The sequence below is a fragment of the Liolophura sinensis genome, chromosome 6, assembly GCF_032854445.1.
Source record: "Liolophura sinensis isolate JHLJ2023 chromosome 6, CUHK_Ljap_v2, whole genome shotgun sequence".
Classification (NCBI taxonomy): domain Eukaryota; kingdom Metazoa; phylum Mollusca; class Polyplacophora; order Chitonida; family Chitonidae; genus Liolophura; species Liolophura sinensis.
This window is the reverse complement of record NC_088300.1, coordinates 54,484,559-54,510,325: the sequence shown is the minus strand read 5'-3', so window position 1 is coordinate 54,510,325 and position 25,767 is coordinate 54,484,559. Positions and strand designations below refer to the sequence as shown.

Here is a 25,767-nt window from a genome sequence, read left to right as displayed (position 1 = left end):
TAACTTTGTGAATGCAATGTTAGAAAAAAACGTGTTCTTTTTGTACAAAAAATTGATTTGATTTGACCTATTCTTCTGTCTGTGTGACGGATAAAGATGACAATCGGTCCCTTGTCAAAAGTTCTAAACAAATAACACATGTATTTCGACGCAAATCCGACATCTTGTTAACTGTTTATTAAAGCTTGTGTTATTTTTTTTTTATGAATTGGAGACGTTCTCGTGCGTAAACAAATACCTTTATTGAAGAATGTGCGTGATGGAAGCATTTGTAAGACGTTTACCGATATCTGACACTGACGTATGGCAAGCCATTAGCACTACAGTACGGCGAGTGTAATTTCGAAGATAGTGAAGGCTGATCATCATTATATGAACATTGCATTATGTTATAATCCTCTCATGGGCGTGTAACTTTGTACAGGACGTAATTGCACATGCTGTGTAATATATAGACATAAGGCTGCAGACTTTCAAGTGAAAAACGTATCAGACATATTCATGGCCTACACAAAATTAAATGGTGTCACACTCTCGTGAAACACTAACTGTGATATTGCCACGATGTTCTCAGGCTTATAGTAAACTTCAACGCTTCGCGTACGCCATTAAGCTTTCTGATTACTACAAACGTCTCCGGTACAACGTTAACATTGTATTTATTTGTCGATAAATAAACCAGCGGAGATATAATGAAATGTTTGACGACTTACAGGCGTAATTTACTTTCCATGTTAGGAAGCCCATATAGTTGCAGAATTTCTAAAACCATCATCCAACAAGATATTCAAAATGTATATACTTAAAGTGACGTGGTCGCCCAAAATCTGGATTTTTAGACAAATTCTGATTGCGACGTCTTGACGAAGTTTTAAGGTTTGTTCACACACCAAATCACTAACGTTCAAATAAAAGATATTCATTGAGTATGTAGCTTGTACGACCCCGGAGAAGTCCTACTCTTAATCGAATTCTACACAAAGAGGGCGGGCCATTTCGCCTCATTAATATTCAACCCGAAGCATATACGTTCGGAAAGTTCGGGTCAAAACAAACAATGTCGAGCGAGGTGGCTTACGTGTGGGTGACAGAAACAGTGACAGTGTGATCTTGCTATTTTTCCTACTGAATTGATACTGCTCTGTGTAAGTATTGTACCGAAGATATATATGTATTGGACCATCACTGGCAAGCACTAAAGAGAAGAAGTTTTGCTAAAAATGCTACTTATAATACAGTTTTAAGGCCGAACGCGGTTGTCCACGAAGTAAGCTGCAGGCAAGTGGCAAGTTTAACAAGCATTAACTAAGTGACACCTTCGTGCATCGTGAGACCCTTTTCTTTCTTCAGTGTACTCCAAAGTTCAAACTGACCACCAATTACAACTCTAGACTTGCTTGTCAACCTCTTTTAGGCCCCTTTTTGGTCGATGCTGCCACGAGCGAGCCGTAGGTCCTTCTGTAATCAGCCAGAAGGTCTGCCAGTAATCTGCGGATGTTCGTGGGTTTCCCCAGGGTTCTGCACGGTTTCCCCCCTCCATAATGCTGGCCATCGTCGTATAAGTGAAATATTCTTGAGTATGGCGTAAAACAACAATCAAATAAATAAATAAATAAATAAATAAGTAATCATCCGTGTTTGTTTGCATATGAATTTTACCGAGCGCTATGCGTATTCTCTATATCCACTGAATTGACTGCGCCTCATTGAAATATTGCAGACTTTTCAGTTTACAGTTTTTTGTTATTTTTAAACATTCAATTAATATACACAGCTGGGGGGTAGGATTAACTTAAAGCTTGTAACTTTTCCTTCTTGAGAAAAATACCCGATACTCATTTCATTCTGTAATAACCCAAAACTATCTAACATTTGGGCGACCGTGTCGCTTTAAGACTGTCGTAAATGCTTATAAGGCGCCTGCTAAACTTATGAAACTATACGCCAGATATAGTTTTATTTTAACTGATCCTGACAGAAGTTAAAATATGTGGCACTTCATTTATTTATTTATTTGACTGGTGTTTTACGCCGTACTCAAGAATACGCTGTAGTCAAGAGGAAACCGGGCAGAGCCCAGTGAAACCCATGACCATCTGCAGATTGCTGAGAGACCAGCATGAGCTTGACTTGAACTCCTGAGTTAATTACTATGCCGCGTTGGTACGTTGAAAACCATGCCTGCGATAGGTAGATGGTTAGAATAAATACAAACTGCAACGTAACCAATTTAATTACAGCGGCTCCATTACTCATTACTTTATATTTCTACATGCGCGAGATCATTATACAAGACTTCAGCATACCCATAGGTGCATTTATATAGTATGTGCTTCATTAATAAAGCCAGTTTGTCTATAGTTTAACGAGAGTCACCGCGAGTCAGCTCCTTTGATTATTAGGCTCTCAACATGCCCGATGTAATAAGGAACAGCACGCACGCTACAAATTTAGGCAGTATATCCCTGTATTCCCACGAATCATTGCATAACTTTAATTGCGTCATGATTTTAATTTACCTGAATGTAAACGTTATGTAACGCACCCATCATGAACTGTCCAGCATCGAGGAAGGGAAAACGTGACGATGTCTTATACTAATGACGTATACAGCTTTGTTTGAAATGGGGACATCGTTTGAACAGGTCACTAAGCATAAACAGGAATACAAAAGTGACAAAATTAGTCTAATATGCTTAATTACACGTACAATATAGTTTTATTATTAGTGATATCATTTAGATAAGCCTACATATACATCCATAACAAATATATAACGAAGGCAACGTGGTGGGAAAATAGCAAAGTTATTACCAATACTGATAGCTTACATGATTCATATTGTGTCAAATGTCATGGAGTTGTTTAATGTGACAGTGGATCACATCACGTTAGGTTTCTGTCGACAGATTATACTGACCATGGCTTTGCGCACCTGTTTGTTAACAATGCCATAAATAATGGGATTTGTTGCATTGCTGATAAAGAACATATGTCGAAAAGTCAGACTGTTGCTCGCACCAAAGATGTCCAACCAAAACGGCATCCATGTGACGATGTAGACGACCGTACACAGAAAGAGCATAGTGCCGGTCTTCCGATGAGCATTTATTCTGTTGTCAGTTTTCTTGGTCAGGACGAGAGACGTGGGCATTCGTGATGTGGTCACACTCGGATCCAAGGATTGGCTCACTTCAGATATCTGGCTCGCCTCAACTGCAGGCATATTTGTCCTGGCATCAGTTGTACCATGGGCTCGACCCTGGCTCGGAACTCTCACAATCTTCCTCACGTCTGGTCTGCGAGTGGCTTTCTCGTCGTCAGACCCCACCGGGGCATTTGCACAGGGTGTTGCCCAGACTGCAGGACGGATCCTGGCTGAGTTCCGGGCCTTGTCCCGCTTCCAGACTACCCTGTACACAAAGATGTACAGCACAATGATGGTTATCATACATCCGAACCATATGACCACCTGGAATACTTGGTAAGCAAGCGTGGGCACTGGTCCCAAAATGGTCGATGTAAACATGCAATAGGCATAGGGTAGTGAGTTGGTAAAATTAAACTGTGTGGTGTTCCTCCAAGAAACAATTCCCTGCTCGTGTACCACGGCGAAAATAAATGATGACGGAATACTGAAGAAGATGCTGAAAATGACCATGACCAGTAAAACTTTCTGGACATGGCGAGCGGTTACTGTAAAAGTCGGTTTGCAGATGGCGACGTATCGTTCGGCAGCCACTGCCACCAAAGTCAAGTTAGACATGCTTACGTTGAAGTGCCTCGTCAACTCGCACAGCTTGCAGGCAAACTCAGAAGTTACCAGATGATATTCGTACACGATGGTGTAAGGCATAACCACGACACATACACACAAGTCCAGCCCGGCTAAGGCACGTATGAACACGTTGGTGGGTCGTCGGTCTTTCCTCTTTGAGTATACTATCAAAATCATTGCATTGCCAATCGCACCAATGACGGCAAGAATCGCAACAAAGGCACATAAAACGTGTATCTCTGCGTCCCCAAAAGAAAACATTGTGATCCTATACGCACAGCTTTGAAAAAGAAATCAAACAATAACGCTGCAGATGTAATACGTCTAGGGCTTTTTTCACAATCAATGTCACCATGCGGATCAGTTGTTATTTTGTGAAATGAAACGTCGACACCACGACGAAAGCAAACCGTAGGCCCACGATATATAACAAACAGTAGCACCTTATGCGCAGAATCCTGTTGAGAAACATTAGAGCTAACTAAAGCTTGGTTAAAATATAGTTTTTGCGCACCGGGAAATCACCGTAAACACTCGCTGATGACTGTCACATACTGTTGAAGGTGTGGATTTCTGGCTGAAAGCTACTCCAACCTTCCGATTAGGCCTATATCCAAGAGACAAATGATGTTAGCACTTACACGAGTGGTCGTTAAGCAATCCTGCGAGCTCCGGACCGTTGGATAAGATCGGCGTTATAATTCATCCAGAAGGAGTGCGTCCACTGATGTTCTGCCAATATTCAAAGGTACAGGCACAAAACTCAGTCAAGGAATATTACATTGGTTTCCAGTAATAGCTTAATGTTGATGATCACTTGGCCTCTAGCACACTCCTATCGGCGAATTATACCACTTGTTGAACTTCACCATCACCCGTCTTTTCTACCCTGAAGACGCCTGAATAACTGAAGACGGAAAGATTCCTGACGACCTTTCCTGAGCTGACGGAGTGGTGTTAATGTATATGGGCTGCCATCGATCCAATAGGTTACAAGTACCGCATAAAGCTTTAACACGGCCTGAATCCAGAAAGAAATATAGGCATTTATTTGGGCATTGGCATGGGTGATGATGGCTTTAGACTGCATTAATCTTTTAGTTGATGGACTATGTTAGTGAGAAACCGTTTCAATCTTGTCAACCGGTATTGTGTCACAGAGCTCTGGCGTTATGCGATTTATTTTTAGTTTATAATCTCCAAGGTAAACTGGTCGTGATTGTATAGTCTCAAGCAGAATACAGATACGCATACCTGATGTTTGCATTCAACCACCATACACCATTAGCATCAACGAACTATATATTGTGCGCTTGCTGTCTGTTCCGTGATGACCACTTCTTTATACAGGTGGCGATGATTTTCCACACATATAAATAATTGTATCTTCGAAGACATGAATTATAACTTCTCAACCCCGTTTCTGTTGAGTTAAACGTTAATACGAAAGGAAACATAAAGCTTACATTTCAAAGCATGTACAAATGAATATAAATGTAAGGTATAGTCAATATAATTAAACTCAGCTGGATATGTGGAAATATATATCCATCTGAGTTTATTCAGATTGACTGTATAGTCAGAGTTATGTTAGCGTTATGCATGCATCATTGTCCAATAACACAGGAATGTAAAATTGGCGATTCTATTCTATAGCCGACTTTGCCATCACTGCATTTTTTTGGCCCATACTTCTCTGCAATGAACGCCCTTTTGGTTTGTGGTTTGTGTATTCATCAGGTTGCTTGAGTTTTCTACAAGTAACCATAGGGTTCTTCGCCTTGTAAGAAAACTAATGGTTGTCGTAAATCCGCATTTCTCCGGCCGTAAGTGGGAAGGTCTGCCAGCAACTTGCGGATGGTCGTGGGTATTCCCCGGGTTCTGCCCGGTTTCTTCCCACCATAATTCTGGCCGCCGTCGTATAAGTGAAATATTCTTGAATACGGCGTGAAACACCAATCAAACACCAACCCTTTGCATATCCTATTTTGATCAATATATAAATATATATACACGTAAAGGGGAAAAGGTAAATAATAATAATGGAACTTCAAATGAAACATGTTGTTTAAATTTGTATATACGCCATGTCCGACATTCGTATTCCATTCGTAGTCCGTAAAGGGCGTTCCAAGTCGATAATCGCAAGATCCATTTCCAAGACAACGTTTAACACTAGCAACGTTTAACTCCGTCGACATTTGACAAAAACTATACAGCCATGTGTTTTGTGACGTCTTTCTTCCTTTTCTGGTCGCTGTGTTGCAGCCATGTGTGAAGTGGACAGACATTTAAGCTTCGGTAGCGCTGTGATCGGAAACAATGTATATGATGTTAAACAAACACATCCTCAACGGCTCGGTGATAACAGTGGCATGTGAAACAGAGCCCAGTGTGTTTTTTTGTTAGGCACTGAGTTTACTATGTGTCGATAGGAACAATAATGTGCACACAGCAGTAGGTTTCTCTATTGCCCCTGTACATCTCGCATGCGTGAAGAGGAGGTTTAGAATTTATGTGACATGCAATCTTATCGTTTTGATTAATTATTCCATTTTATGCATGGAAAATGCACAGGATTGACATGCACAGCTCTTTGTCACCGTGACAGAATGTATTGTGGATGTCTAATTATGAACACTGAAATTACATGAACAAATGGGATATCACAGCACCAATCTTTTTTTCGGTAGTCGCAATGAGTCACTCAAGATATTATATAGTGAATTCTTTTTCATGACGTGGACGATGTATGAACTGAACGGCGGATAATTATTGAATAAGGCCTACAAGTAATTATTAAATCCATGCATATATATATGCATGAGTGGGACACCGTATTAAGTAGTGTTAGTTTAGTTTCTGTTAGGCTTTACAGTATACATATATACCAATACAATTGGTAAATTACTGAATTGAAATTACTGGAAATACCTTACATTACAGTTCATCTGTTTGTATATACATATACACTGTAGAAAATGCTCCATGTTGCGAACAGGTACTTTTTTGTGCTTGTTTTCCATTAATTAACCCAGATAACAAACAGTGATGTAGAGGTTAGGCTCAAACCAACAAAGCCAGACGAAATTATAAGTACAAGAGAAATGTCAGTATGTGAGTACCATGCCAGCTACTTGACCCAGGCTCTGGAAATCGATCCAAAAGTGTGATTTCCTAACAATGAATCAAGGTTATCTCTGGACGACGGTTTAAGTCTAATGTTATTTCACAAACTCTATAAGCTGTCAGGGTTCCTCATCAAGATGGACAATGGTGCACATCCATCTATATCTATCTATCTATCTATCTATCTATCTATCTATATATATATATATATATATATATATATATATATATATATATATATATATATATATATATATATATATATATATATATATATATATATATATATATATATATATATATATATATAGTTTTAGTGGACAAACCAGCAACAGTGCTATATCTCAGAGACAAATACGCAAATTGTGCTTCTTCCCCCGTGTATGCAACTTAAGTTTACTGCCGGCTGTCCAGATAAAACCTGATCCGATGCATAGCCAGAATCTACAAAGGACCCTCAGCCTGTGTGAATCCATAGGGAAAAGAGGAAAACGAGCGGACAGACTGACGCCAACCGCTATACGACATACAACACCCTTTGAACAATTTTAGTCAATGGGTATAAAAAAAAAATTAAAAAAAAAATTAGCTGTATTTTTCTCGCCCATGCGATATCAAATAAAACGAGTACTTCGGGTCAAAATACTACAAGATTATCCACAAATGCTTTCAGTTTGTGATACTTAGGAGATGCAAGAGTATAAAATGAAATATGTGCCAATGGTATATACATGAAAGCCGTTTGTATCAGCACTTTGACTCGTACATTATACATTTGCTACCATGAAGTGTAATGCACTGTTCACGCGAGTTCATTATCTGGTTTTCTTGAGAGGTGAGAAATCAATGGCCACTTCCAATCAATTACAAAACAGACTTGCAAAAAGAAAATCTATATGAAATCACGCACTTAAAAGTCTATATATGTTTTGTACGTTTGGGGTAAGAATCTCATATAAGGCTATAAAAAAAAGTACAACAGACTCCCTAGAGAGGATTATTTTCCTGCTTAGCTGTTACGAATACATCTGAACTATTAATTTCAATGGGTTTCTCGCCGTTGGATGGTTCAGTTATTATTGGTGTTAACCCACCCATAAGTAAATAGGATTCCGGACATTTAAGATAGTTTCATACTGGGATATAATATGTGTCATGTATCATACTGTGTCCCAGTGTCATGGAAACAAATTGATTCATTAACCACATGAAAATGTGACATCCATGTAGGTGTGCGGATCGATTTAAGAGAAATACCGTCCCCACACCATATATAACACTAACTCTATAAACTACAGGTGTAGGTAACATCCATCCTATACGCATTTGGGGGGCCTCCATGACCGAGGTGGTTAACGTGCCAGCGCGGCGTAATGACCCAGGAGACTCTCACCAAATGTGGTCGCTATAAGTTCAAGTCTAGCTCATCCTGATTTTCTCACCGGCTGTGCGTTAGATGGTCAGTCAGCAAAATGCGGATGGCCGCGGATTTCCCCTGGACTGCTCCCTTTTCCTCTTACCATAATGCTGGCCTCAATCGTATAAATGAAATATTCTTTAATACGGCGTAAAACACCAACCAAATAAATAAATAAATAAATATACACATTTGTCTCCTGTCTGTATTTTTATTCCATACATTCTTAGTATTCAGAACTGCGGTATATGAAACATACGGCGAAGTCGAAGGTTACCATTGTTCATGACCAACTATAAAGCTCTGTAACTCGATTCCTATTACCAACATGCAGGGCAAACCAACTCCACTTCTGCATGGATCAATTGTTCTGTATGTGGAATAATGGTACTGCTTTACCGATTAATGTTGCTCCCTGTAGAGCTATCACCATTATCTGGTGAATGTCACGTATGCACTTGTTTGTAATATTGGTCCCTATTGTCTCATATGAACACTTCCACAGCACACACTGAAACTGAACGCTGAACTTAACAGCCAATTAATCGACAATAACCGACTCTCAGGCTGTGCATGGAATAAACTGTTGGTACGTCAGTTAGAGATGGCAAGATATAATAAAACGGAATAACCTTCTTTATGTAGAGAGAGACTTCTGAGACCTCGCTGGTCCAGAAGGATAAAGTGCTGGTTGGCTGTGACAACCATGTCTTTGGCCAATATGGTCAAAATAAGGTTTGTCAGAAAGTTTGTTTGGTATACTGACGATGGGCGGTGGTTTACTCCGGGCATTCCCCTTTCCGCAGTCTTTACTTATAAGTGAAAAATTGTTGAGCTGGCTGTTATAAACACCTCATTCTCATTTGTCCCTTTATTTTATCAATCCTCATTCTTTAATTCTAGTGTTCTGTATAAATGCCAGTGCGTGTGGTGAAGTGAGGATCATAAAATTTTCCGTCCCGTGAGTATAAAACTTCAATGTGATTCCATACAAGTATTATTGGCAGAAATGCCTATATATGACGCATGTGGTTTCTAGGACAGGTTTACATGTATATACACGTCAAGTCGCATATTATTTATAGGCCACCCAGATATATAGACACGCAAAATGTTTTCCATAAATGATGGCAATACTAATCACCGTATATGCAGTGAATGAATAGGTCAGTAATTCTGTATCGTCCATGTCAAATAGTTATCAGCGAATTATTTTATCACAATTACCAAGAGCCCATATATAAGCCTGTACAAGTAATCAATCGTGTATGTGTCAAATGTAAAATCACGCTTTCTTTGGTATAACCAATTCTTTCATATATAGGGCTGAACTATCAAAGCAATAACGCGGGCTTTATTTACATTCAGAGATTATTGCAGATATATTATACATGTATATCAATATATATAATATATGCAAACAATTAGCCTAAAATTTTTCAACAAAGCGCCAATTATTTGTGTTGTAGTTGTTATCGGCCTACAGATATATGCAGGACACATGCAGTTTAAACTCTTATCTTCTCGAACCTTGGTGCATGAACCGTAATTGAAATATTACGGATTTTACTTCACTAAGACAGATGCACTAGTATTGGCCATATCGTCGATAATAAGTTTTAGAATGATTGTGAGAAAAAATTAACATAATTAATTCATTCCACGAGAGCACATAGCAAGCAGGTTAACCACGGATATAACTGAACCATGAAATGTTATTGCACATTTTTGTCTATAATTTTCACATTGTTTCACTTTCCTTTTCATCTTCTATTGTTTTCCACTTTTCCGGGATTTTTTCAAAACGCATCATATGAGGCCTATATTGAACTGGAACTTGAAACATGCCTTTACCTTAGCACGTTACAGATTACGTTCGAATTTCGGACACCTGTGTTCAATTTGGGAAATATTATGGCGGTTTTTCTCCAGTTTACGTCCAATCTAAACTAGATCATAATTGATTTTCTCCAGATATCTTTCCGGACTGTATTTGAAAATGGTTCATCGTAATGAATCAAACATGATACATTTCTTCACCTTATCTAGTTTCAGGACAGCTTGGAGTAGATCTCACGTTTTGGCCATTCTGTCAAAACAGTTGTCCAGACCTTTTGTCAAAATGGTCCATCATACGGGATTGGAACAAATTACAGATAAAGTTCGAGTTTCTGACCCTTTCTTCCAATCTGGACAAGACTGTAATTGTTTTTTATGGGCTTTATAAAGCTTCATCATATCGTTATCTAGTTTCGGACCTTTGCGTCCAACTTAAATACAAGTATGGGCGCTTTTGTCCAAACAGTTTTCGGGACTTTTGTTTCAAGAGGGTTCAGCATATGTAGCTCTCCTTGATATTATATCATTTATGGACGATTGGTAGGTTTGATTTATTTATTTATTTGATTGGTGTTTTACGCCATACTCAAGAATATTTCACTTATGCGACGGCGGCCAGGATTATGAAACCCACGGAAACCCACGACCATCCGCAGTCTGCTGGAAGACCCTCCCACGTAAGGCCGGAGAGGGAGCCGGCATGAACTGGGCTTCAACTCACATCGACCGCATTGGCGGGAGGTTCCTGGGTCATTATGCTGACCAACTGAGCCACGGGGGCCCTAAAGATTGGCAGGTTTGAGTAACAGGGAGAATTCATTATTACCCTACGGCAAGATTTAAAGAAAAAAGGTCAGGCTAAAACAGGAAGCTGAAACGAACTTCGAGAGTCGTAAGAATGCAGAACTGGGCATTCTGGACTGGACATAAACCAATCTCACCTAAACTAAACACCCACCCACCTATAAGACCCACACACTAACATTAACGCCTTTCCCTTCACTCGGTTAATTAGTATGGAAAAGTTGCGAAGATGCAAAATTACGTCCACATCCCTTAATTTATAATGATTATTTCAACACGACACTTTGTGTGCCATGCCAGAATTTATGGATTGGCCTTATTGAAATAAATACTTCAGTAAGCGTTTCAAATGTAAGCGTTGTTGAAATATTATTTCAATAAGGGTTGTCATTACAACACGTACTGGTTCATTGTCAAGTGTCAAGGTTAGCCGTATATCAACCCAACGCAGCAGATCTAGGATGAATATGGTGAACCGAATGAAATTATTATTATTTCAATAAGGGTTGTCATTACAACGCTTATTGAAACAATTATTTCAACAGGATAGTTCATTTCAATAAGAGTTGCAATAAACTACATGTCATATACAACTATTTCAGCAGAATAGGCATGCATCAATTTATATACAGACCGGTCGGTCGTGCTTCCGTGTTTGCTTAGTTTTCTATTCCATTTACCTTTGCATACATATATAAATACAACAGTGTTTTCATGCATAATGTATAATAAAATTGATAGAATATAACGTTATTGTATTATTCTTTATGTCACGTGTGGTTATATATATCCCAAAGGACTCAGGTTGATGCTGCCTGCGGCATATGAGCCTATTTGTCTAAATCGCACTTGATACATGTAGGCCTGAATGGTTTTGTCGGTGACTATATTATCATACAAATACATGATTTATATCATCACTGTGAAAAATATACAATCGAGCGCTTCATGCAGTCTATGACTATCGTGCCACTTGAATGTACACGCTGCATGGTTAAAAAGACCATACCTTGTCAATTTACACTTATAGGGAATCAAATGACATTTGGAAAGTTTACACATTTGGAAATCTATAAGCAGCATGTCATCATTTATGCATCCATAAGCTTGTGATGAAAGCGCTCAAATCAAACACAAATATCGTAAGTCGGCAGTAACCTTACACTGCTTACCAGGACTCTGTGCATGCTCGATATTGTATTGTGCTATATGGTGTTTTATTGATTCTAAACAGGCATAGTGTGAAAATAAAAAAAAAGCTGTTTGCTATGAAAATAAACGAATTCTCCACTAATGCTTAAAGGATGCATCAAAGAAAGTATCTCTTTTTCCGCTGACTTTCAACATGAATTCGCGTATGCCTACACGCATGCAGTCTTGCTGATCGGTAAACACAGAAGCAATATTATAATGTTATTAATCAATGATTTTCATACTGGTTCAGTGTCAAGTGTCAAGGTTAGCCGTATACTGACCCAACGCAGCAGACCTAGGACCAATATGGTGAACCCAATGAAATTAATAAAATTAATGATTTTCACATTGCCTCATTTAAATGTTCCCCATAATGGCCCTTGGTGTGCGGCCTTTGATCAATATGGCAAAATAATTCGATGAGCCGAAGACCTGTGACTGAGACAATGGGAAAATCATCGACTAATGAAAATTGTATAAATTAACAGATGCTTATATGAATGAAAAAAGTAAGCGTGAATGATCATAATTTGTCACTTATCCCGATAATTGTTTTCACAAGAATGTTGAGAAGATGTATGTGACAGAAGCCGTCTTGTTGGGTGATATTTATATAAGCGTCATATCCGACATACGTATACCACTCATCCAAAACAACCTTTAACAATAGATCCAAAAGACAAAGGTTTCTAAGAAATTATACAAATAGGAAATAAAGCCGGTAACACACAAGAGAGAAGCGGTCATCAGTTTTCAATGATGCCGGACAGACAGTTGATATTCCAGGCATGAATTCCATATCAAAGTTCAAATTCGTGGTCCATGAATGAGTTCAAGGTCAAATAACAATTAAACAAGGTATCTCCGTCGTGTTTTGATTGCAACTGTTCATAAAGGCATCATGCAGATGTAGTAAGCATGGCTGCCTTTACGGCCCCTAGCCCCGGGTTAAGCGGTATTAGATACAATTCGAAATGACGAGCGTTACAGACCTTAACCTAACAGGTTTTGATTCAAAAGTAACGGACGATTACTTCTTTAGCGTTAATATATAAGGGTCTCATATAACAAGAGGCGCCATCTATGATGTTACACATGACATGCTGGTCTGTATAAAAGCTGTCTACAAGAGAGACGGTTACGCTCGGCAAGCAGCGCCATCTGTGTCGACACAGATTAAAATCATCACAATTTATGCATAATCTGACAAATGCTACAAGGCGAGATATGTATACGCCATATGCAGGACCCTTCGATATATTGCTATCCAAATAAGGATAATTTACAATATCAAAATTGAAATTATACCTTTTGTCGTACAGGCGGCATTAAAGGAGACCTTGTTCGTCTTTGTACAAATATTGATCCAAATAAGATGTACCCTCAGGACTATGTGATGTCTCCTTTTAAATCCAATGAAGGCGGATAGATTTCCTTCACCGCTTCAGCAATATGGGTGTTATTTAACACCAGTAGATCACCAATATACCGCTTGGTAAATGAGAAGGATCGAGCTTTACAGATATTACTTTTAATTAATTTCTGCATATAGTCGTATTCATGTGAAAACAGGTATAAGTCTGCCAAAAGAGGTGCACAACTGGTACCCACTGGAATACCTATGCACTGTTGGAAAATGGTATCCCCGAATTTCACATAGATGTTATTAATGAGAAATTCAAGTAATTCAATAAATAATGTAACATCCCACGAGTGGTCACCTTTATAAATAATAGAACTAAAGAAAGCCTTTTGATGTTATTGTAACGGTGACCTTTTAGAGTAAATACCGAGACAATTAACGACGATATTCTTCCAATAAGATCTTTGTGAGGAATTGTAGTATAGAGAAATCCCATGTGGGTACGTCTTTGTACGATATATGCACATGAGCATCAAGTTCTTCTATAAGACGTTTGGAGTGGTTAAGAATCCACATGCGGATGACTCCTGAATTTTTTGATATGGCACAACAACACTTATTCCGAAATGACTTTACTTCTTGTAATGCTCTCCTAAGAAGGGTTGACAAAAGTTTGGTGGTACAACTTCTTGAACCCGCAATAAATCGAGCCTTGTATGGGGATTTATGCATTTTAGGAATCCGGTAATGTTGTGGTATTTCTGTATGAATGTTTATGCGCCTTTCTTCAAGAAAGGTTTTATGTTTGTTAAATAGTTCCTCCAGAGTACATGTAGTAGCAGAATACGTGGATGTTGTTGTAGATGTATGTTGCTCTTGAACAAGAATTTGATAATAACAATTCTTGCAAATAAAGATGACATTATTAGGACCCCTGTCTGCTACAGTGATGACAAATTTACTATGAAGGTCAGCGAGTGCTTCTTACACATGGGATCCTACAGGGCCTGTTCAACCTTTGGTAGAGCATCAATGTTTATACTGTGTATAGCTAAACTAACCTTCTTTCTGACAATCTCAAGCCAATCGTTAAGTACTGAAGAATCCACTTTCTCCTGTTTTGATCATTTTTTTTTACATATTCCTCAAGCGCCGAGATGACATTTTTTCTGTTAGATCTAATGTTGACATTTCTCTTTTCTCTATACTTAGAACCTCTCAAAAGGAGATTCTTTAGATCATGATTCTTAATAATATTAAGGTCACCAGTCAGGACATGTTTACATTTGTCGTAGGTAAAAACTGAGGATTCACAATCACAGTTATAGTCGCCAGCAGTATGATTATCTCACGTGATTCTCACGTGATGGCTCACGTGCGTTTGTTACAGGTCCATGCAATATAGTGGTTCTGTTAGGCGATACCGGCACAGTTAGACCATATATATTGACCAAGCTAGATACTTGGCCCACTTTATCTTTAATATGACCCGTTTCCTTCGCGTTGTATCAATAACATAGATAAATAATTTATAAAGGCCTATTGCGGAAGCCTATTGCTCTTGCTCTGACGACTAAAACCTTGCTCTCGGCAATGACTTTGACATTAATTAAGCTTCCAGGCTGAAAGCTGAAAGGATATTGTTCTTGCTCGGAGAATTAAAATATGTTCTTTGCACCCATTATTTCGTCATGACTGAACTGGTAAGCAGTCAAATCGAATCTAGTTAATTTTTCTTTCAACAATGCATAGATTTCCTAAAAATTGCGATTAAAACCCGATAATGTGCGATTTTTCTCATTTTTGTAGATCACGTGACCGGAAATTGTTGCTGCACTGAATCTGAAAATTGGTCAGCAGGTAGTTTAATTAACTAGGCACTACTCTTCATTTAAGTCCCATGTAACCATTTTGCCACAAGGGGTAGTTTGGACCTAAAATAAATGTATTATTGATAACTTGTAGTATTCAGTGACACTTGACAGAAATTATAAAAATTAGCTAGCTGGTGGTTTTGGCGGCATGCTGCCTACCTGAAACGTACCACATGTGAGCTGCATATGCTCTATATGCGTGTGCCAAAAACAGAATATTTGAGGTGCTGAAAGTGGGCAAAACGAAACGCTTAACTTTGAGGACCTCTATCTTGTATAAATGAACATGCTATTCCCTGGAACAGAGCACGTGAGCTTTCACTTGCCCATACTGTAAAACTGTTAGCACCACGGACAGTTTCTCTTAAATGCCCTCGATGTAAATCAATTTTAAATTTTTAAGATCATTTATTTATTTATTTGATTGGTGTTTTACGCCGTTCGCAAGAATATTTCACTTATACGACGGCGGGCAGCATTATGGTGGGAGGAAACCGGGCAGAGCCCGGGGGAAACCCACGACTATCCGCAGATTTTTAAGCTCATGACCCATTTACCCCATGCATCGGGTTTAGAGTAATATAATTGAGATATCGGACAAGGGCTGTAGAGAAAACTATAAGTTCACCTCAAGATTATGATGTACTTTCCCACAGAAGTGAAATAACAGCCCACAACTGTTTCAACCTCACCACGCCATGGATACTAATGTGATCAAATTTAATACCAATGCTATCAACCGCCATGTTAGTTTGTCTATAAATAAAAATCAGAACGAAGTTTCTTCAAAAGCGACACAATTTCTTTACTCTAATAGGAAAGCAATGGTCAATTTTATTGAGACATTGTCTGAACACCTGCAGGACTGAACGACATATGACAGTTTGACTGAAACAATGTTTATATTTATGCAAATAAAGCATTCACCGACAGAGGTCACGCACAAACTGAGTTCTTCATTGTCAATTATCAACACGAGGAAACACGAAGAGTGGCGGAATGAACGACCCCGTGTTACTCATACATATCTCTACAGTTCTCAATTCAGCTGCTTCCACAGCCACCAAGCTCCCACGCTGAACCTCTTGAAGCAAGGATTCTGGATATTACTAGGAAGAAAAAGGTGTTTGTCTATCAAAGCTTCCAGAAGAGCAAAGAAGTTTGCCACATTCTCTCGGTTAAAAGCTCTGGCACGAGCCGCGGACGTGACTTTGGGTAGTTGAAGAGACAATTCGGGATGCCGTTCGCGGAAGTGATATACCCAATCCAGTCCGGCCACCTTCGTGTATTTACTGAACGGGTTAGGTATTTTATTCCTCTCGACAATTTGATACGGCAAAGATCTCACGTCAAACGTTGTAAGTCCATACCTTATGGTTTCCATTTTTCAGTGTGTATTCAACGAGATCAGCTTCTATGTCCACATGGAAGATTGTCTGAAAAAGGCAGGAACGACACGACTTATGAGCTCTGCCTTAGATTCAAGCAGCGGATAAATAAATTCATAACAAATTATTCAGTATTTATAAATGCTAGAACATGGTCCAACTGTATAACTTACTTTTGAGTCATAAAAGACGAGTAATAAAGTGAGGAAGTAACAGACACATTTCAAATCATTGGCAAGCAGACCTTGCCCAAAGTACGATCATACCCCTCGCTACAGGAAGTCATGTAAGCTCTAAAGTTCTATAGACATTTGAGCAGATGTATTCTATGTTAGCATACCTGGCAATTCCCTAAAGCCTCCTTCGACCCTTTCGCGCGCTCGTTGTAACCTTTGTGACGCCTCTGTAGAGTTGCAAGAGGCAGATTGAAGGTTTTACATGCGTAACATAATCCTAACCCTCCGTCTACAGCATTCAGCGCTTCAATTATGGAATGGTCATCCCAAGACTGACGGTTTGTTTTTTCTAACATAATGCAGATCCATATTGTACACCTGTATAACCAGAAACATTATATTTGTAACACATTTTGAATGGCGATTAGCTCACGTCTCACTCTCGAAAATGTTCATTCTCATTTGCATATTTTAGAAACATGTAGGCCTAATAGGAGCGAAATGAAACCCGGTTCCATTTTGTCCCAGACCAAATGATCCGTTTGCCTGAGTATTAGTTTCCGTTCCTATAACACTGGTAGGAGTTTGTGTTTGGAAGTGATGCTCATCTTTAGATCAAGATTTATCATGTTAGGAAACTAGATAAACATTATGTTTGCCAGTTAATGTCTCATGTCTATGTATACCTAGGTTTCAACACAGAGTTTACCATATATCAGAAAGGTTGCAAATTTCCATCCACGTGAGAAATTTCCAGGATTTAACCGTCTTTAGCAAACACAACGTGACTGTGGTTTCACTGACACGCCACTAGACACTCTGTGTTCGATAGCCAGCACGTTAGTCTTGGCGCGTAAATCGAAAAGTTCAATTTTGCCCCGCCGTTCCATTTTGCCACATGTAGGCCTACATTGATGGTTAGATAAGACTTAGACCTTCGCCTTGTATTAGATAAGTAGCCAGATTTCCTCTGTCGGCTTCCGTATATTCAAGTGATCTAGGTCATTTTCTTTGTTTACGTCTTATTTGAAATAAATGACTCATCAACTCTCGGATTATCTCTAGCCAACCAGATTGCAAAAAGAAATATAACATTTAGTGCAGACATCTTAATTGCCAGACTGACAAGCAGATCTCTCAGAGTGATGAAAGAAAACAGAAAAACCGCTATAACTACAAAACCCCTTATAGAGTAAAAAAAAAAATTCTGCAATGGGATTGTCGAGAATTTCAGAAAACTTACATATGATGTACGAAAGAGTTATCACTAGGTTTATACCCAAATACCGTCTCGGCTGTTTTAGGCCTATATTGCGCAGAAGTATATAGCCCTTGCATACGGATAGGCTACATCGTTGTGTAGAAATTACTGGTAGTGATAGCTACTCGGTAGTTAGTCTGTAGTTCACCATGCAGGCTTCAGTTATAAAGCTGTTTGTCTCAGCTTAATAACGACTGGTGCAAAGAAATGTAATGTTTTGAAACAGACTACGATAGTTTTGAAGCCATGTTTGCAGATTGTTAGGAAGCCGTAGATCTGCATGTAGTTCTAGTTTTATTTGCAAACTATCGATATACCTAATGCGAAAGTAAACAATAGGTCCAGCGCAATTGGATGTGGTGGAAATCACCGTTGTTTTATTATTTATTTCTATTATTTATAGATAAATAGTCTGCTTACCTTTGCAAATGTTTGTTAAGACTGTTTCATAAAGAACGATAACTCGGTCGGACAAGTACCAACGCCCTCAGCATCAACGAATGGCGACCATGGCGGAACCACTTACTCTGGAAAGAGGTCGGTATTTTGACATTAACGCATCAGATAGATCGCCATACACACTTCGTTCGTGGCCACAAAGGCTGTAGCCATGAAAGTGGAAATGTATCCCATTAAACCCCGTCTCAGAAACGTATATAAAAACACCTGAAAACAAGCTGCAAAGGACATCTTTTGGATGCTATGAAGATGCCAATTTCCGTTACGGTCACCATCAGTATCGCTTAGGTATTTTCTTATGTTATTCAGTACATAAAATTGTGAGAATTTTTTTACATGGATACTATATGTTTTATCTTCACTTGAAAAGATTCCCTTTGCCTTTGCTTGGAGCTACATCATAGATTTAGTGCGATCTCGCCTTCCGTCAGTAGACTGTAACTATAAGCACAGGCGCTGGAAGTTATTTCTCTTTATTAGAACAGGCGCGAAGCACTGTTGGCAAGAAATCAAGAAACGGAAATGAAAAAACCTTTGTTTCTGGATTGTAATCGCACCTGCTTGCACTAGACACATCTTTCCTATCGCCAGTCCATTAAACATCTCGACTTCTGCATGAATATCACCTTTGATGGAGTCTATTGACTCCAGGAGCTGACGGAGATTCACAAACTAGCGTGCGTATGCGTCATACTTGACACATACCATCCAGCTGTTAATGACAGCCAGCAGTTGACATCAGTAGGATGCAGCGTGAGACTGTCCGAATTTGCCTGGACCTATTTGAGTCTCGCAGAACCAAAAATGATCCGTACAACCCGCACAATTTCACAAAATAAATACATTTTCAGATACTATACCCACTTTGGCCGCCGTCTCATTCTGATAGTCGTGTATACAAGTCATGTGATCGATGTGAGCGCAGAAAAAAAATAAGGTTGTTAAAGGGAGATAATATCTGTCTTAGTAACACTGGGCAAGTCCAGTCATCCATTTGGCTGGTTCACTCCTACTGTCGTCAGAGGGCACTTATCGCTTCAGGCTCATTCATTCTCCTAAGTGATCAGATGGTGACAGACGGCTTGTGATCACAAAGGTGTAGCATCTGAAAATGTATTTATTTTGTGCATTTGCGCAGTTGCCATGGATTGTTTTTGGTTCGGCCGGACTCAGAACAGATTTATTGTGCATGTGAAGATGCGGTAAATGTGACTTACCATGCGACACATTAGCAGTTATTTTCCGTAACTCTCTTAACACTCTATGTTGATTAATGCAGGGAGTTACACTCTGCAACAATAGAAATAGGACGCTGTAAAAATAGGTACACAATTCTAGCTGATAATTAATTGAACTGTGGATGTATTTAGTGTGACCACATACATCTGGCCAGCTAGGGGCTACTGTGGAAATTTAATTCAGTCCATTATTTCTTCTTTTTTTTTGCTATTGTCTTCAGATTTTTGCAACAATCTATATACACATCAGTTCATGTAAGTAGACGTGAAAAAGCAGTTAAAATATGATATGTATATGTAAATTTAAAATTGTGCCTATGCATCCATTTAAAAAATATATACCTCCATAGTTTTTCTGATAACTATTTCTGATAGCTGATAAATAAATAAATATTTTCCATGGTGTCTCGATGGCACAGTTGGTAGGGCGTCCGTTTCAGGAGTGGTAGATCCAGGGTCAGTCCTGGGTCGAGTCACACCTAAGACCTTAAAAACTTCCTCGCTTGGTGTTTAGCATAAAGGGGGATGGTGCAATGACTGGTTGACCCCTGTATCAGTATAATGTCTCCAGTATCAGTATAATGACTCGGGCGGGGCGGCTTACTTGCCTTCGGTAAGATGTCTGAGTGAAGCAGCACTAGATAAAAGAGCAGTAGAAATCCATCCTGCAACAAGGGGGGCACATTACATGCACTCTAAGGATTCCCTTGTCGTCATATGACTGAAAAATTGTTCAGTACGACGTTAAACCCCAAGCACTCACTCACTGTGAGTCTCACGCTACCTGTACTTTCCTCTAGTTTGTTGAAAGTGTGCACATTGTGGAAAGAATACCTCAAAACGTGAACACAGAGATTAGTAATTTAACTGGACACAGCACCATTCTTTTCTCTATCTACCCTATCCCATAATGCCACCCATGTCTGAAAAGTTACACTCATCTTCCAATTCTTTAATGCTTAGTTTGACAATTAATTGTAAACTCATTTGTCGAGCTTAAAATTGTAATTGTAAAAAGATATAAATATGGGTTGGTTTATTAGTGTGAAAAAGGCACTTTATGCCTGCTTAGAATACCATTTCTGTGTCTTCCAGAAAAATCTACTCTTTTTATGATTGAAATTTCTCAGTTGAAAATTGTGTGTTGATAAAAACTTAACCCACCCATTTGCCTCTTGATATTGACAGATTGTACATTTTTTCTGTGAACTTTATGTGAAAATTACAATCATAATTAAATTCACATTCCATGCAGGTTTTCCTCAAAATGAACTTTCTTGTTATTCAGCCCTATTGACATGCAGTTGAATGTTGATTATCATTTCAGATATAAATCGTGCCATTGAGCTCCTAGAAAGTTTACAAAGAAGTGAGTAAATTGCTTAAAGTTTTTAATCGTGTCGGTTGTTTTCTTGTCTTATCATAATTTGACATTTCTTGTCAGGGAGTGCATAGATGTGCACGTTTGTGTATATTTCAGTTGTTCAAAATTGTTATGTTCATTATATTGATGAAGTTTAGTACACTGCTTTCATCTGTTTTTGTAATTTTGACACCTTGTAATACGTAAACATTCACTATTTTTATATTTTTCTTGTAATTCTGGCATTGTGTTGTTGAAGGTGGCAGTGTACCTCCCCAGAAGCTAGCTGCTCTGCAGAAGGTGTTGCAAAGTGACTTTTTAGCAGCAGTAAGAGAGGTCTACGAACATGTGTATGATACAGTGGATATCACTGGCAGTCCTGAGGTCAGAGCCAATGCCACAGCCAAGGTGAGACCTGTCACATTGTCACATGTCTGGCTAGAATTAAAAGGAACAGAAACCAATCTTCAAAATGAAGACTTTCTTGCAAAGAAAATAATTTGTATTTAATACGCCTGATTTGTTTTCATTATGCCTTGTTTGTATTTAATATAGTTGGTTTGTATATAATATAGCTGGTTTCCCGATGCCTGTTACTTGCATGGTCAAGTGAACTGTCATGTCTTGGGGCACAAATGTAATCCTATAATATTGCAGAAGCCAAATATCAGTTTCTAATGACATGCTGTAGACCTAACCAGCTTGAGGCATCGGAGAAACTTAACTGATTATACATGTGACCAGCCAAGAGTTCAGTCAGTGGATGTGTTGCTTTATGTTTGAAGGCAACTGTAGCGGCTTTTGCGGCCAGTGAGGGCCACGCTCACCCTCGTGTAGTGGAATTGCCTAAGACAGAGGAAGGGCTGGGATTTAATGTGATGGGGGGACGAGAACAAAACTGTCCCATCTACATATCCCGCATTATCCCAGGGGAGTTGCAGATCGGCACGGAGGGCTGAAGAGAGGGGACCAGCTATTGTCAGTCAATGGAGAGGTATGTTGGCCTTTTTGTGACATCACAGTATACTTTAATGTTTAATTCAGTTGTCAACCCTGATCATCAGTCTTTCATCTTTTGTATTTCCAAGGCTTGAATACCACAAATGTAGGACAGTTTTGAAATTATTAATTTGTGAGTCAATTTTACTCTGTCTCCAATTGACTCCATATCATTTGCAAAAACATGTTTATAGCAAAGATGACAACAAGCAAACAGTTCTTGTAATCTTCAGTGTAACTTATACACTTGAACATAATAGGAAGTGTTGTGATTTGTGTTTATGAACTGTATGTTTTGTATTTTGTGATTGACAGACTGTGGAGGGAGAGCACCATGAGAAGGCCGTGGAGCTGCTCAAACATGCTCAGGGTAAGTCCATCTTTACCTGGACTTACCTGATTTATCCCAGAGGATATCAGAAACAATCCAGGTCCAAGCTGTGCAAATTATGGTTCTTCTTTGAGGAATAGTGCAGTAGATATACTTTGAATTTTTACCTGAGCTTCTGAAAAATCGTATTCTACTTTTCAAGCTTGCTGTAGGACATTGGATTACTCTGGATGCTGACATACAGCAATGAAAATGAATGTTGTTCTCTGAAGTATATGTACTGCATTGATACACTTGCTTGACAGTAGGATTAAACACAAATCAAATAACTAACTTTGTTTTACCAATTTTACTCGCAGGTTCAGTGAAGTTGGTTGTGCGATACACACCTAAAGTACTGGATGATATGGAGGCCAGGTTTGATAAGCAGAGGTCATCAAGGAAGCGGGCCACACCCTGAACACACCCAAATCACCTCCCAGTGTCGTCATCAGCACCTTTTAGTGTAGAATTTATGCCCTCTATCACCTGGCTTATATCATATAGACATCATGTTTTCCATAAAGTGAGCTCCCAGAGTTACCTGGATTTCACTGGCTAGTTTTCAAGAACAATTGAGTAGATCAAGTCCTGTAGTTAGTGATTGGGTTATCATGTTTATTTCTGTCAGTCCATCCATGCTGTTGTTAACATTGTTTATTATCTGCATAAAATTCTTTTTATTCTATGGATTATTTTTTATTAACCTTCGATGTGATCAGCTCCATTCTCTGTGTGATTCCCAGTGTGCATGACAGGTACATCTAGGGCCGCGTGCAAAAAGCAATCGCTAGGTTTAGTTGACTGTAACCACATGTACTATGATGACACATGTTAAAAACATATGTTGCCATGGTAATTACATTCAACTTAACCTATGATCGCTTTGTGCAAGAGGCCCCTTTTTGGTTTGTTTCCATGATTTTTGTACAAGAATGTGTACCTACATATTTACCTGAGTGTCAAAACAAGTAATAGACTTTCTGGCATATTAACTCGATGGGCTGGTTGAAATTCTGTTGATGGATTTCCACTCTTAGATGCAAAGTAGTGACTTTAAGAGGCAATGCAAGCTTGGTGCTTTTTTTGAAGAAGAAGAATCTAGGTAAAGGATCTAAACTACATTAGTTTGTAATGCTTATGTGCATATTTCTTTAGCGTGAAGACTGTAGAGTTTCATACCAAATGTTGGGAAGTTTTTTAACCAGTGCATTCAAGTTAGTTAGACAGTGAGCTCAGTTAAAGAACTCAGTCATTAAATTGAAAAGCTGATATTATCCTTGGCATGTACTTCTGGAGCAATGACAGTAATATGATTTAATGCTTGTTTTAATTGAACCAATAGAAATTGTGTTGGCAAGGTTTTTTCTCATTTGGATATGTTGTTGGTGTTTTGTGGGACAGGTTTAGAGCATTGTTAAGTTTCATCAACGATTGAAATTTGTACAAGTCACACGTTGCTGCTTTAATAGAAAGGTTCTTATATTTGTAGTATAACCTGACCACTTGGTGTTTTAATACAAATTTTATGGGTGTTTATATCATTACTTTATTATACAAGAAATAAAATCATATATGAATAGTGTTGTCCTGTTTGTTTGATTTGAGTAATTTGTATTCCCATCGTGTTCACCTTTAAAAGCTTTCCAAAAACCTTAATGCCCTTAACTCTATCAAATACGTGGGAGTTCATTTCTGACACTAGACGTACAGATGCTTTCACAAGTATGTTTGTGTTTACCTTGTAAGCTCTCATGAACACAGTAAGGTTCACCTAATCTCCTGAGCAATAATGTATCAACATCTTAATGTAAGCTTGTTGATACAGGAGCCCCAGAGCAGAGACAACGTAAATGGCCATGCCGCTGACAGCTTTTTTTGACACCGAGAACAAATGAAAGTGGGGAATTTGGATGTAACCTTAAAATAATTGTCTGGACAAAAGGCTAATTTAAGTTCCCTTGAACTCTAGGATTGTTTTGACCAGATCTTTTGCAAGATAAACAGGTTTAATCCATGGCTAATGCTTTCAACTGTGTACTGTTGGTTGCATCAGTGTAATGGATAGTGTCTGCCTCGTGAATGGTGCATCTGGGATCCAATCCAACCTGAGACTTTCAACTCGATATTCTTGGCATTACCTGGATTGGTACTTAGCATAAGAGGAATAAAGTATTGTTCTGCACTGTCAGTATAATGGGACTGGGTTGGGCATCATGTCTAGTGTTCGCGTCCAGTGATCCAGTGAGGCTGCACTGTCAACATTGAGTTCTGCCAGCTACAAGACGCTGTTGTGATATAAACGGAATGATGCTGAAAGCAATTTTAAAGCCCAACCAAATAAACAAACTGGTGTTCTTTCATAAAACCTAACAAATGTCATAAAAAACAGTATTAAGTAAAGGTTATTGCCTGAGCTTGAGGTGTTTGATCACAGTTATGCTACAGGTAAACGGTTAATATATGATAGACTTTGGCTGAATATGCTAAGCCTTAGCAGTACCAGGTGTATAACTTCCCAAGGAACAGGGTAACATGCAAATTTCAAGAGCCTATGAGGTGGGAAAGGTGCATATCTGTTCTGTATAAAAGAAGAAGGAATAATTATTCTTTTATTTCCTGTAATAAAAACCAGTACATGCCATAAAGCACAAAATCTGCGTCTCAGTGGAAAGATCTAAAGTTAAGTAGAGTCTAATTCCGTGTCCACTCTTGTATAACTCTCTTATACACCGCTTATCATTAAGCGTGTCCGTCTTGTCATTAAGCATGTTAAGAGTGTCCGTCTAGTAAAAAGTACAAGTAGGTCAGGAAAGGTCAATACAAGCCCAACTCTGAAATGGGAAACCTGGGGAATGGTGACTCAGGGATCAAAGGTGAAGTGACCTTTGTCCAATGAATGAGTAAGATGTTGCTAATTAATCATAAAGGGGCCTCCATGGCTCAATTTGTTAGCGCGCTAGCACAGCGCAATGACCCAGGAGTCTCTCACCAATGTGGTCGCTGTGAGTTGAAGTCCAGCTCATGTTGGCTTCCTCTGCAGCCGTAAGTGGGAAGGTCTACCAGCAACCTGCGGATGGTCGTGGGTTACACACGGGCTCTGTCTGCTTTCCTC

General features: G+C 38.9%; 2 protein-coding genes across 2 annotated transcripts; one reads left to right on the top strand and one right to left on the bottom strand.

The window, feature by feature from the left end:
* Positions 1-2,881: 2,881 nt before the first annotated feature.
* Positions 2,882-3,766, bottom strand: LOC135467358 (uncharacterized). The gene has a single exon (XM_064745129.1). The coding sequence runs from the start codon at positions 3,764-3,766 to the stop codon at positions 2,882-2,884; it is 885 nt and encodes a 294-aa protein (XP_064601199.1).
* A 14,953-nt stretch (positions 3,767-18,719) lies between these two features.
* LOC135466150 (protein lin-7 homolog C-like) lies at positions 18,720-24,232 on the top strand. The gene is given in 7 exon segments (XM_064743525.1): positions 18,720-18,760; positions 21,248-21,289; positions 21,543-21,691; positions 22,069-22,210; positions 22,213-22,277; positions 22,598-22,652; positions 22,973-24,232. Coding segments are annotated over 7 exon segments (591 nt in total). The 5' UTR covers positions 18,720-18,723; the 3' UTR covers positions 23,074-24,232.
* Positions 24,233-25,767: the final 1,535 nt, after the last annotated feature.